Source organism: Sinohyriopsis cumingii, chromosome 2, assembly GCF_028554795.1.
Source record: "Sinohyriopsis cumingii isolate HCF-2022 chromosome 2, ASM2855479v2, whole genome shotgun sequence".
Taxonomy (NCBI): domain Eukaryota; kingdom Metazoa; phylum Mollusca; class Bivalvia; order Unionida; family Unionidae; genus Sinohyriopsis; species Sinohyriopsis cumingii.
Genome location: NC_142962.1, coordinates 155,235,423 through 155,248,655, shown reverse-complemented (window position 1 = coordinate 155,248,655; position 13,233 = coordinate 155,235,423). Strand labels below are relative to the sequence as shown.

Genomic DNA, 13,233 nt, shown 5'->3' with positions numbered 1-13,233 from the left:
AAATAGTATCAAAGTCGGCCATTTTTGAATTTCTTGCCTTGATTGGTTCCTCCACCATTTATTAATCTGGGTAGTCGCAGAAAAACGTCAACATCAATAAAATCAATCCAAGAGTTTTGTACCGTAACTCTTTCGATGATAATGAATAACTTTTACTATGTGGATACGTATGTAAGAATAAAATGTTTGACAGTTAGCTTAGGATAATTTTCCAAATGATAAAATGTTTTATTTGATCAAGCAAAATCAATATGCAAAATATTAGTACTTTGACGTCTAGATATAACTTCAGTCTAATGAGATATTTGGACTATTTTGTTCCTGTTGTAATGTCCAAATGCTTTGGTAAGCACCATACGAATGCGGGAGATTTGAATTAGGAGCCGTAGCACATCCGTAAAGTAATGCTCCAGCCCGGGTACAACATAGTCCTCATTCTTAGACAGGAACCAATCAAATACAACGATCACGAGCGGCCAGGCTGTCTCCATGATACCTATCATTGTAACAGGATGAGGCCGGGTTGGGACTGGATCTATCGAAGACAGTGAATACAGTGTCGTGAATAAGCTGTTTATTGACAATATAATCGAACGATGAATCAATCTAACACCATACTCATGAAAATGGCGTCGAACAATGAATATAACAGAATAATTCGCACCGAGTTCAAAAACGGATGTAAGAAAATTATATCACTGCTAAATGTAACCATCCAGAGCAAGCATGTTCAACGAGTAGTCAAACGAGAATCATCACATATAAGTCATAAACTTGTATATGGATCTATCGCCATTGATAATCGATGACTATAATTTATAAACAAATATGATTGATGTAAGAATCTATCACCATGGATAATCGATGACTATAATTTATAAACAAATATGATTAATGTATGGATCTATCGCCATGGATGATTGGTGAATATAATTTATAAACAAATATGATTGATATCTGGATCTATCGCCATGGATAATCGATGAATATAATTTATAAACGAATATGATTGACGTAAGGATCTATATCTATCGCAATGGATAATCGATGAATATAATTTATAAACGAATACGATTGATGTATGGATCTATTACCATGGATAATTAATGCATATAATTTACAGACAAATATTTATTGAATAAAATATGGTTCATCAGCAAGTAAGATGTAGGTATAATTGAATTTCTCTCATATATGGATACTAAATTATATTTTCACCAAAATAGTGATACTGAAAAATGTGAATTAAAAATTATTACGCGTATCTATCACTTCACATCTAGTCGACGACTATGATGAATTTCCGGTTCCAAGGCCATGTCCGAATGATCAAGGAGCAACCTACATAGCTAACTCCTGCCATTCTGTGGAAGGATCCATCAAACGTTTCCTTATTCACTGCAGACCTGTGGTGGGCCCCGAGTGGTCTAAAGCGTTCACAGTTCCGGATCACTGCCATTTCACCCCTGTCTGCGTTTGTTCGAGTCTCAGTCTCGGCTAACGTGGATACGTGAGAAAGCTTGCCAGTAGTTTTCTCGATTGTCGGCGGTTCTTCACAGGGTTTTCCAGGGTTCTTCCTCCACCAGTTAGATTGGCCGCAATGTATAGCCTATCTTGTGCTGAAAAATGGCGTTAAACCCTACAACAACAACAGCAGACCTGTTGGTCCCGCACTGCGAGTTAACCAATACGGTTCTCTGGCCAACGTCATCATTGACGTCAGCATCCGGATTATACGAAACCCCACTTTGTTCTATGACTTCCTGTGAAACTGTCCTACCGCAGAAGACTGCTTACGTAAATTAGGTAGATTCCTGACAGAACTCAACAGTATTTATAGGTTACTGCATTTGTACGGGAAAATATGAACGATTTTTTTGGCTGGAATACTGCACGACCTTGAGAGTGCAGTATATCCATCCGACAAAACGAGTTCATATTTTCCCATACAAATGCAGTAACCTTTTTATAATATGCTAATTTTCTTATTCTACCTAAGACTTAATTATATTAACAAAATACACTACAAGAAACAACGTAAATGAATGGATGCCGTATTCCAAACTAAATCCACAAGCGCAGATTTATCATTACACAACAACATCATTATTAATGCGCACATAACTCCGCCTAGATAAATTTGAACTTAGTCGCGCGCTCGACATAACTTTCGAAGGAAAATAGCGTGTCTAGTTAAAATTGAAATTTGCAGTTATATTGTGAATGAATGCGCATTGCAACAACTTTTCCATTTGATCTGGAATGAATATATTTTGGTATTTTGTTTCGATTCAACGAAAGTTTATGATTTTGGACTGGATTCATCTGTGCAGATTATACATGAAATACATCGGATTGAAGCGGCGCGGGAGAAGCGTGTTCACATCTGCAAGTGTGTTTGTTCTGTTATTGACTATTTGAAATCATAACGTGGGGAAAATATGAAGTGTTTCAATTGCAATTATCAAAAAGACGCTATTGAATTTAATGTTTATTTCATTTTGAGCACAGTAAGGAAGATGTACTTGAACTTGGAATATAGTCGAAATTGCAGTACAATTTCGAAATGTGTAATCAAACTTGAGAACTCATGACATGGCTCATGTAATTAGGATTTGCAGAACTAAGAAAGTACATTTTGAGGAAATTCTGGATGTAAAACTGTAAGTATATTTTTTTGGCCATTCTTATTATCAGCTAAAGGAGACAGTTTATGCCTTTATAGCTTGCATGTTATTTGTAGGTACCAATCAATTTTATGAAATCTGGTGTCTATCGCAAAATCTGAAACAATGTATCAAAAAGTTAACGTGGAATGTAGCAAAACAGTTGGTATGTTCCAGTTCACGAAACATCTGCTTTAGTTCATTCAGAAACAAATTTAATCAACCGAAACGTATTGCGTCTACTATGCGAATGTACATGATTTGTTTACAAAGTAGTTCCTAATACACTATTGGGCACACGTGTCCTGCGCGTGGGTGCAATATGAAGGTGTGCAATATCGTAAAATATTGAACGATTCTGATAATGTAAAGTTAACGGAGAACAAAAATGAGCATATAATAATGTGACTTTACAGACAGAATATTGTGCTATAGGTATGCTGGTTGTAGTCAAATCTACGACTCAAGGAATTCTGGTTTCACACTGCCTGCACCTTGTGCGTGCAGCAGTGGGTGAGCCGAATTCATGTGCCTACCTATGAGACATCATAAAGGAATTTTCATCGGTAATTCAGTGTTGAAAAATGATGCTGTCTGTGTCAAATATTCTATTGATTTGGAAGAATTGTTTCTCTTTGTATTACTGTAATTTGTGGCAATGCCTTCATTAAATGTTACTGGTTTATTCAACTAGCGTCTGTATCTATTTATATTACGCGCAACAAATGAAAGATACAGCGTCTGAACCAATTGTCGGCGTCTTTCTGTGCATATATTGTACAGTTAACTCTTCGCCGGACACAATTACGGCCTCCAATTTCAGCGGCATAAAACGTAATAGCTTTATAGGTGTAGAAGGATACCTTGCAAATGTGGAGTTTTGTGTAATGATACCTTGTAAATGTCGAGTTTTGTGTAATGATACCTTGTAAATGTGGAGTTTTGTGTAATGATACCTTGTAAATGTGGAATTTTGTGTAATGATACCTTGTAAATGTCGAGTTTTGTGTAAGGATGCCTTGTAAATATGGAGTTTTGTGTAAGGATACCATGTAAATGTGGAGTTTTGTGTAAGAATACCTTGTAAATGTGGAATTTTGTGTAAGGATACCTTGTAAATGTTGAGTTTTGTGTAAGGATACCTTGTAAATGTGGAGTTTTGTATAAGGATATCTTGTATATGTGGAGTTTTGTGTAAGGATACCTTGTAAATGTTGAATTTTGTGTAAGGATACCTTGTAAGTGTGGAGTTTTGTGTAAGGATACCATGTAAATGTGGAGTTTTGTGTAAGGATACCTTGTAAGTGTGGAGTTTTGTGTAAGGATACGATGTAAATGTGGAGTTTTGTGTAAGGATACGATGTAAATGTGGAGTTTTGTGTAAGGATATCTTGTAAATGTGGAGGTTTGTGTAAGGATACCTTGTAAATGTGGAGTTTTGTGTAAGGATACCTTGTAAATGTGGAGTTTTGTGTTTGAAATAGATAGATGGAGGAATGGATAGGAGGAAAAACAAACAGTTCTACATAAACATATTAACAATAACGATGTTAAATTTTGGGTCATTTTCTGGAACAATCATCCATACTCAAGTCACATGGCTTTGAGGTACATGATCAGTGAACGTCGTGACTTGAGGTTTAACTTTATCTGTGGCCTTCATAATCAAATGTAGAATTCCCTTCATTGTAAAGCCTGGATATTGACCGCAGTCATGTAAGTATTGCACAAGAATATGTGGCAGATTTCAGGCATATCTATTTTTTTAAATAAATAAAACGGTACACATTGGTATTGTCGTTAATAAATTTGTGTTTCTCTCGCTGAAACCTATGTTATGGAAAACATTTAATCATCCATCCGCCTGCAATGTCTTTTTATGTGACTGCTCAATTAAGTTCAAACTATACGGACAAATCTCATGGGGATACTGCAATAATAATATATCAGTGTTAGTTCAAGGTCAAATTTGGCCCAATATAATTTAAGTGTTAGACACGGTCTCCATTATATGAACATTAAACAGGACATACCAAATAAATTGTTAATTAAAGTGCCTTGGTAATTATGTCATAAAGTTTACTTGGGGAAATGTACTATTATTATTCATGCACCAAAAGTTGGATTCTCTTTGAATGGTTTTCAAACAGCCTCCTCTTTCCCTTAGGGTAGTACACTGTCCACCTATCCTTTCCATGGTTGGCTACTGCCTGTCGTTTATTGTTTCTCGGTGTGGTCTATGGCTGTAACACGGTTCCAAAATACAATATCACTAAAATTTGAACAAACACTACATTTATAATAAAGCTGTCTCAATGAATCTTAATTATCCATCATCCGGGCAGTTTTCATACACACGCTCCGTGGCTTTAGAATTACCAACACATCCCGTCTGTCCATTGTGGTTCTTATCCTAGCAGCCATGCTGAATCGTTGTAAAATGATGATAATTAAAATAAATAAATAAATAAATAAACACAAAAGGTGACAAAATATAAGGAAAAATAAAACGTGACGCTTAATTTGGACATTTGAGCCATTCGGTCTTCTGTATTTGTCAAATACTTAAACAGATAAAATTTGTTGCTTATTTTTTCTAAATTTACTAAGCCCTTTACTTTAGTCTGATTGTATCTATAAGAAGTTATGAAGCTTTCATTATTCTTGCTGTGATTATTATAAATATTCAAAGTATCGATTATGAAATACTTAATTATTTGGAAGTACGTCATGCGCAATTCATCTAAACATATTGCTGCTTTCGCTGTTACATTAAAAGTTTACTAAGGAGAGTTCGTGTGTGTGTGTGTGTGTGTGTGTGTGATGCGACATAACTATCTTTACACATGTCATTATATAGTAACAATACGCCTTTTACATAACTGAAACCATTCTAAACACTGAAAACTCTAGACGGAAGTACATGTACAGTATTACATCATGACTTTTATTTACCTTTCAGCAAAAATGTTTTATTTTGTTTTTACATTCGGCCTTTTGGCCTTGGTCTCTTCACAGAGTAAGTCTCTCTCTCTCTCTCTCTCTCTCTCTCTCTCTCTCACACACACACACACACACAGAATCAGGTCCAACAGTCGATCAGTCTATCCAATATCTATATATACCGGTTCGCTTGTTACCTCTGTTTATCCGCTTTTTTCTTTCGCCAGCCCTGGCCGTCTTTGCTCGGTTTGCACTCATTTCGTGAATGTTTCATTGATTATTTATTCTATTGATAAATATTTTTTAACTCTTTAAACTATTGACATACATGTGTCTATTCGTTTAATTTCCGTAAAATTAAAATTTTTCTCGTGGCCCATTGGGATGATTATTGGCGTTTCGAATGTTTTGGCCCACTGGCTTGCAGGTATGTATGTTTGTGTGTCTGTATATTTATTTTTATGTAGGTGTGTTCTATGTGTGTGTGTGTGTGTGTGTGCGCATGCATGCATGCATGTATGTATGTATGTATGTATGTATGTATGTTTTCATTTCGAATAATGTATAAGCTTACCATCAAAGTGAAGTGCAAAATATGAATGTTTATAAGATGCACATTATAAAGAACCAAAAATTCATAAACAAAATTCTTATATCATCTTCTCGATGAAGGTATTCCATGCGGTACTCCTACAGTCCAACCTGTCACAAGTAGAATCGTTGGCGGGAGAGAGGCAACTCCTGGATCATGGCCATATATTGTAAGAAAGTACAAAATTGTATTTAAAACAAGCCAAAGCAGGAAACAAGTACTGGCGTAGGCTACAGGAAACAAGTATAGGTATAACTAAAGAAAACAAGTACAGGTATAGACTAAAGGAAACAAGTACAGGTATAGGCTACATAAAACAAGTACATGTATACGCAATAGGAAACAAGTACTGGTATTGGCTACATGAAACAAGTACATGTATATGCAGTAGGAACCAAGAACATGTATTGGATACAGGAAACAAGTTTTAGTATAGGTTACAGAAAACTAGTACTGGTATAGACTAAAGGAAACAAATACAGGTTAAGGCTACATGTTTGCTATTTTAGTATTTCATAGTTGCGACACTTTCCGATAGTGACATTCGATTTTTATTCGGCTTTTTAAAAATGTGACTTCTCAGTCTGTCTCGAATATTTTCTAAAATAGCGAAAAATGTTTACTTGCAAGTAATGCACATCAACTTTCGCAAACAGTGACTAAAAAGTATTTCAAGTATTTTCGCATTGAAGCCTGCACACTCAGTGATCTTAACATAGTCCACGTTAAAGTCTGTGTTAAATATAATCATGCATTTGCCTGACTCAGATTGCTGTTTGAGTGGTAACTGCAATATTTTTTGACTGGATCCAGGTCGTAACTTGACACATGTGACAAAGAAGGAAATCATATTAAAGTAAATATAACCTTTCTGTTTTGTTTCATTGTAAATGAAACTTTCCGACAAGTGATATTGTGCGAACATTATCTTTGCACGACCTACATTTAAACTTTGAAGAAAAATATACTGGAATGAATATTCTTCGTTCACTTAATAAGGAATATACTTTGCTGCCATATCTTTATGATTCGTTTCTTCTATGTAAAATTGATGGTCATCCAAATAACGTGTCAATGAACAGGAAATTCACAAAGTAGGTATTGGATCATTAGTTAATATGTGATGGGACACTCCGGAATTGAGCACAGCTCGGAAAAGATATGAAGGCGTATGCAATATTCCCATTGTAAAAAAGTAGTATTTTCAAAGAACGCTTACATTATACTTTGTAAAATTAAAATCGTATTATACCTAATATTATAATTATCTTTTTAAAATCTATTTTAATAGGGTCTGGTTGTAGATGATTTAGGGTTCATGGCCGGTAGTGCCACTGTTCTTGGAGATCATGTCCTCGTCACATCTGCCCAACATTTCCAAGGGTGAGCAAGATTTGAATGTCACTTTATTGACCAATCAAGACTACAGTGAACGGACATTGTTATTTTGGTACAAATGGCAACTGAAGCTAGACTGATCCATTTGAAGTCACGGGTTGAGAATCTTTGTTCTTTTTTTCCAACTTATTGTAATATAGCAAGAGTAAGGATATGTTTCGCATAACATATATTTCTTATGACAGTTGCGATAATAAGGTGGCCTTTATCAAGCACCCCAAGACCCTAATGTCAAACATAATTTGTTGATTCAAAACATTTGCATAGTTTTCCTATATTTCAGATTCTAGATTAACGTTTTATTAACCTTCTTAATTACTAGTAGCGTATATAATAATAATAATAATAATAATAATAATAATAATGATAATGATCCAAAGGTCTAGTCTCATTAGGACTGTTAATTCCAAAAATAAACTCTAGAAATACTTTACATATATCGTTTACTGATCCACTTTTTACTTCGTCATATTTTCTGGTTAAATTAATGAACAGTGGTCATCTTAACCGATGTACAAATGCATATTTTTTAAGGAAAATCGTATATATATATATATATATATATATATATATATATATATATATATATATGACTGTGAGTGCGGGCTTTTGATGTCACGCAAATGAAGCATGACTAGAAATAGGCGAACTCCACGACGCTAAAGAAATTATCAACTAAGATATTGTATTCACAATCTATATATCAGCTCTGATAAATATTTCTTTGGGGGCGTGGCTCGTAAAAAAAGTTAATTATAATAATAATAATAATAATAATAATAATAATAATAATAATAATAATAATAATAATAATTATTATTATTATTATTATTATTATTATTATTATTATTATTATTATTATTCAGACCAGGATATATCGAATATGACCTAGACCTTAGACACTGGAAAGTTTACCTTGGCAAGCAAAATATCCAAACAGCTAATCCCAGTGAGAAGTATTACCACTTCTCACGTGTTATTCTGCATCCAGGCTTCAACAGTTCCAGTCTGGCAAATGACATTGCCCTCATTATTACTAGAGAAACAATCGAAATGAGCGATAACGTTAGACCAGTCTGCCTACCCGACCCCACCCACCAGTACCAAGTTGGTCAAGTCTGCTATTTGCCCGGATGGGGATCAACGTCTAGTAAATATATTTGTGTAAAAGTATATTTTTATTTTTAGATACAGCTAATGGGATCTTTTAATCTGGATAAAATAAGCTCGTCTGTCGAATAAGAAAATAACTGTTGTTGTTGAACTGCAACAAAGCGATAGTGGTGCGATATTGCGGTAGAATTTCGGCCTCATCTCTCATCTCATCGTTAGAATCTGTCGGCTAATGTATTGTTAGAAATATTCTATATCCAAATTTTCCGTAAATCAGACTGATCAAACTCGACATGGATGATGTTCCTACCTACTTAGAAAATAGAAGCTGAAATTCTAATTAATAATAAATTTTTGGATGGATTAAACATATTATCCATGCGCTCAGTTCTTAAGAATGACTCCATCAAAATGGTATGGTAATAATCAAGCCCTTTTCCTGGTAACGTATCAAAGAAGCAATTAAACATAAACATTAAACCCAATATGTATGTATGTATGTATGTATGTATGTATGTATGTATGTATGTATTTGCAGCGACTGGAAATGAAGTTATGAAACAGATTGACATCCCTATTCTGGCGGACACAGTGTGCCAGACACATTGGCCGGAGTTCATTCCGGATAGTGAAATTTGTGCCGGACACAACAACAGGAGCAAGGATTTCTGTGCTGTAAGTGTTCTACTATTGAAGAGTTATTTACCTGTAAATTTGGAGTTAACCTTTTATTCTAGCTTAATTATTTCGCAAATGATCATTTCCACCTGTCATCTAGCAATAAACAAATATCATCGAATATAATCGCAATTATAGTCGTCATCCATGAAGTAGTAGTAAGTACTAGCGGTAGGTCTACTATTACTAATACTAGAGAATCTTAATAATTCCTCGTTATTGTTATTATTATTATTATTATTATTATTATTATTATTATTATTATTATTGTAGTTATTATTATTATTATTATTATTATTATCATTATTATTCTGATTGCAAGTAGTAGTAGTATTATTTTATTACATAGTAGTAGTAGTATTTTATTACATAGTAGTAGTAGTATTTTATTACATAGTAGTAGTATTTTATTACATAGTAGTAGTAGTAGTATTTTATTACTTAGTAGTAGTAGTATTTTATTACATAGTAGTAGTAGTAATATTTTATTACATAGTAGTAGTAGTATTTTATTACATAGTAGTAGTAGTAGTATTATTTTATTACATAGTAGTAGTATTAGTATTTATTACATAGTAGTAGTAGTAGCATTTTATTACATAGTAGTAGTAGTATTTTATTACATAGTAGTATTAGTATTTTATTACATAGTAGTAGTAGTATTTTATTACTTAGTAGTAGTAATATTTTGTTACATAGTAGTAGTAGTATTTTATTACATAGTAGTAGTAGTAGTATTTTATTACATAGTACTAATAGTAGTAATTTATTACACAGTAGTAGTAGTAGCATTTTATTACATACTAGTAGTAGTTTTTTATTACATAGTAGTAGTAGTATTTTATTGCATAGTAGTAGTAGTATTTTATTGCATAGTAGTAGTAGTATTTTATTGCATAGTGGTAGTAGTAGTATTTTATTACATAGTAGTAGTATTAGTATTTTTTACATAGTAGTAGTAGCATTTTATTACATAGTAGCAGTAGTAGTATTTTATTACATAGTAGTAGTAGTATTTTATTACACAGTAGTAGTAGTATTTTATTACATAGTAGTAGTATTTTATTACATAGTAGTAATAGTATTTTTATTTTATTACATATTAGTAGTAGTAGTATTTTATTACATAGTAGTAGTATTTTATTACATAGTAGCAATAGTATTTTTATTTTATTACATATTAGTAGTAGTAGTATTTTATGACATAGTAGTAGTAGAATTTTATTACATAGTAGTAGTAGTATTTTATTACATATTAGTAGTAATAGTATTTTATTGCATAGTAGTAGTGGTAGTATTGTATTACATATTAGTAGTAGTATTGTATTACATATTAGTAGTAGTATTTTATTACATAGTAGTAGTAGTATTAGTATTTTATTACATAGTAGTAGTATTTTATTACATAGTAGTAGTAGTAGTAGTATTTTATTACATAGTAGTAGTATTTTATTACATAGTAGTAATGGTATTTTTATTTTATTACATATTAGTAGTAGTAGTATTTTATGACATAGTAGTAGTAGAATTTTATTACATAGTAGTAGTAGTATTTTATGACATAGTAGTAGTAGTAGTATTTTATTACATAGTAGTAGTGGTAGTATTGTATTACATATTAGTAGCAGTATTGTATTACATATTAGTAATAGTATTTTATTACATAGTAGTAGTAGTATTAGTATTTTATTACATAGTAGTAGTATTTTATTACATAGTAGTAGTATTAGTATTTATTACATAGTAGTAGTATTAGTATTTTATTACATAGTAGTAGTAGTAGTATTTTATTACATAGTAGTAGTAGTAGTATTTTATTACATAGTAGTAGTAGTATTTTATTACATAGTAGTAGTAGTATTTTATTACATAGTAGTAGTAGTATTTTATTACATAGTAGTAGTAGTAGTATTTTATTTCATAGTAGTAGTAGTAGTATTTTATTACATAGTAGTAGTAGTAGTAGTAGTATTTTATTACTTAGTAGTAGTAATATTTTGTTACATAGTAGTAGTATTTTATTACATAGTAGTAGTAGTAGTATTTTATTACTTAGTAGTAGTAGTATTTTATTACATAGTAGTAGTATTTTATTACTTAGTAATAGTATTTTATTACATAGTAGTAGTAGTAATATTTTATTACATAGTAGTAGTAGTATTTTATTACATAGTAGTAGTAGTAGTATTTTATTACATAGTAGTAGTAGTAGTAGTATTTTATTACATAGTAGTAGTAGTAGTAGTATTTTATTACATAGTAGTAGTAGTAGTAGTATTTTATTACATAGTAGTAGTAGTAGTATTTTATTACATAGTAGTAGTAGTAGTATTTTATTACATAGTAGTAGTAGTAGTATTTTATTACATAGTAGTAGTAGTAGTATTTTATTACATAGTAGTAGTAGTAGTATTTTGTTGCATAGTAGTAGTAATATTTTGTTACATAGTAGTAGTATTTTATTACATAGTAGTAGCAGTAGTAGTATTTTATTACATAGTAGTAATAGTAGTAATTTATTACACAGTAGTAGTAGTAGCATTTTATTACATACTAGTAGTAGTTTTTTGTTACATAGTAGTAGTAGTATTTTATTGCATAGTAGTAGTAGTATTTTATTGCATAGTAGTAGTAGTATTTTATTACATAGTAGTAGTATTAGTATTTATTACATAGTAGTAGTAGCATTTTATTACATAGTAGCAGTAGTAGTATTTTATTACATAGTAGTAGTAGTATTTTATTACACAGTAGTAGTAGTATTTTATTACATAGTAGTAGTATTTTATTACATAGTAGTAATAGTATTTTTATTTTATTACATGTTAGTAGTAGTAGTATTTTATGACATAGTAGTAGTAGAATTTTATTACATAGTAGTAGTAGTATTTTATGACATAGTAGTAGTAGTAGTATTTTATTGCATAGTAGTAGTGGTAGTATTGTATTACATATTAGTAGTAGTATTGTATTACATATTAGTAGTAGTATTTTATTACATAGTAGTAGTAGTATTAGTATTTTATTACATAGTAGTAGTATTTTATTACATAGTAGTAGTAGTAGTATTTTATTACATAGTCTCGGTCCTCTTGATTCTATTCTTCAGGATGACATTGGAAGCCCCCTTCTTTGCAAAGATCTAAACGGAAAATGGTACATTCAAGGTGAACGACATTTCTTGTCCTGTCTATTTTGCGTGAATACATCTGTAATTTACTGACGCTTTAATTGAAACGGCGAATTTCAATATTTCTATACTAGCATAGTTGTATCAAACATTGTTGTTTTACTGAAGGAAATAGTTATTTGCTATGATAAGATCAATGTTATGTTATGCTATTGTTTTCGTTGATTTATTTTCTCAGGAATCGCTTCTTCTGGTGGTGATTGCACTAAAACAAACGAACCCGGCGTTTTTGAGGACGTTCAGAAGTATGCTAAGTGGATCAAGAGTACAATGGAACTGTCTGGTTATTCCTACCAATACTAGACCGTTACAAACATGATTGACATCTAGAGTCGTGAATCGTGCCTATTTATTAGAAATCAATAAAATATGCGCATGCCCACAGATAATTTGATACATCCGAATACAATAAAGGATTTTTTCTTCTTTCTTTGATTTCACTGATTTCCTTATTTTCTGCCTGGAACTATGGGGGGGGGGGGGCTTGAAAAGCGCGTCCTTACATCAGTGTGAGCTGTTTTGTAGGGTATCTCAGTTCGATCCATTTAAAGGGCCTTAATAAAATATAACTCTAAACCATTTCTGTTCGCCGAGATACTTCAGCCTCAAATCCAAATTATATACGTCTTATATTTTTGCAAGGTGCGCCTTTT

At 31.9% G+C, this 13,233-nt stretch overlaps 1 protein-coding gene across 1 annotated transcript; it reads left to right on the top strand.

Annotated features, from left to right (window-relative positions):
* Positions 1–4,286: 4,286 nt before the first annotated feature.
* LOC149806156 (chymotrypsinogen A-like) lies at positions 4,287–12,977 on the top strand. Its single transcript, XM_089937400.1, has 8 exons — positions 4,287–4,382; positions 5,629–5,685; positions 6,282–6,370; positions 7,493–7,584; positions 8,466–8,749; positions 9,251–9,387; positions 12,500–12,557; positions 12,759–12,977. The coding sequence occupies exons 2-8, from the start codon at positions 5,634–5,636 to the stop codon at positions 12,881–12,883; spliced, it is 837 nt and encodes a 278-aa protein (XP_089793526.1). The 5' UTR covers positions 4,287–4,382; positions 5,629–5,633; the 3' UTR covers positions 12,884–12,977.
* The last annotated feature ends 256 nt before the right edge of the window (positions 12,978–13,233 follow it).

Coding starts and splice junctions, on each gene's coding strand:
- LOC149806156 (XM_089937400.1), top strand. CDS start 5,634: ATGTTTTATTTTGTTTTTACATTCGGCCTTTTGGCCTTGGTCTCTTCA. Junction 5,686..6,281: donor GGCCTTGGTCTCTTCACAGA/GTAAGTCTCTCT, acceptor TTCTCGATGAAG/GTATTCCATGCGGTACTCCT. Junction 8,750..9,250: donor CGGATGGGGATCAACGTCTA/GTAAATATATTT, acceptor ATGTATTTGCAG/CGACTGGAAATGAAGTTATG.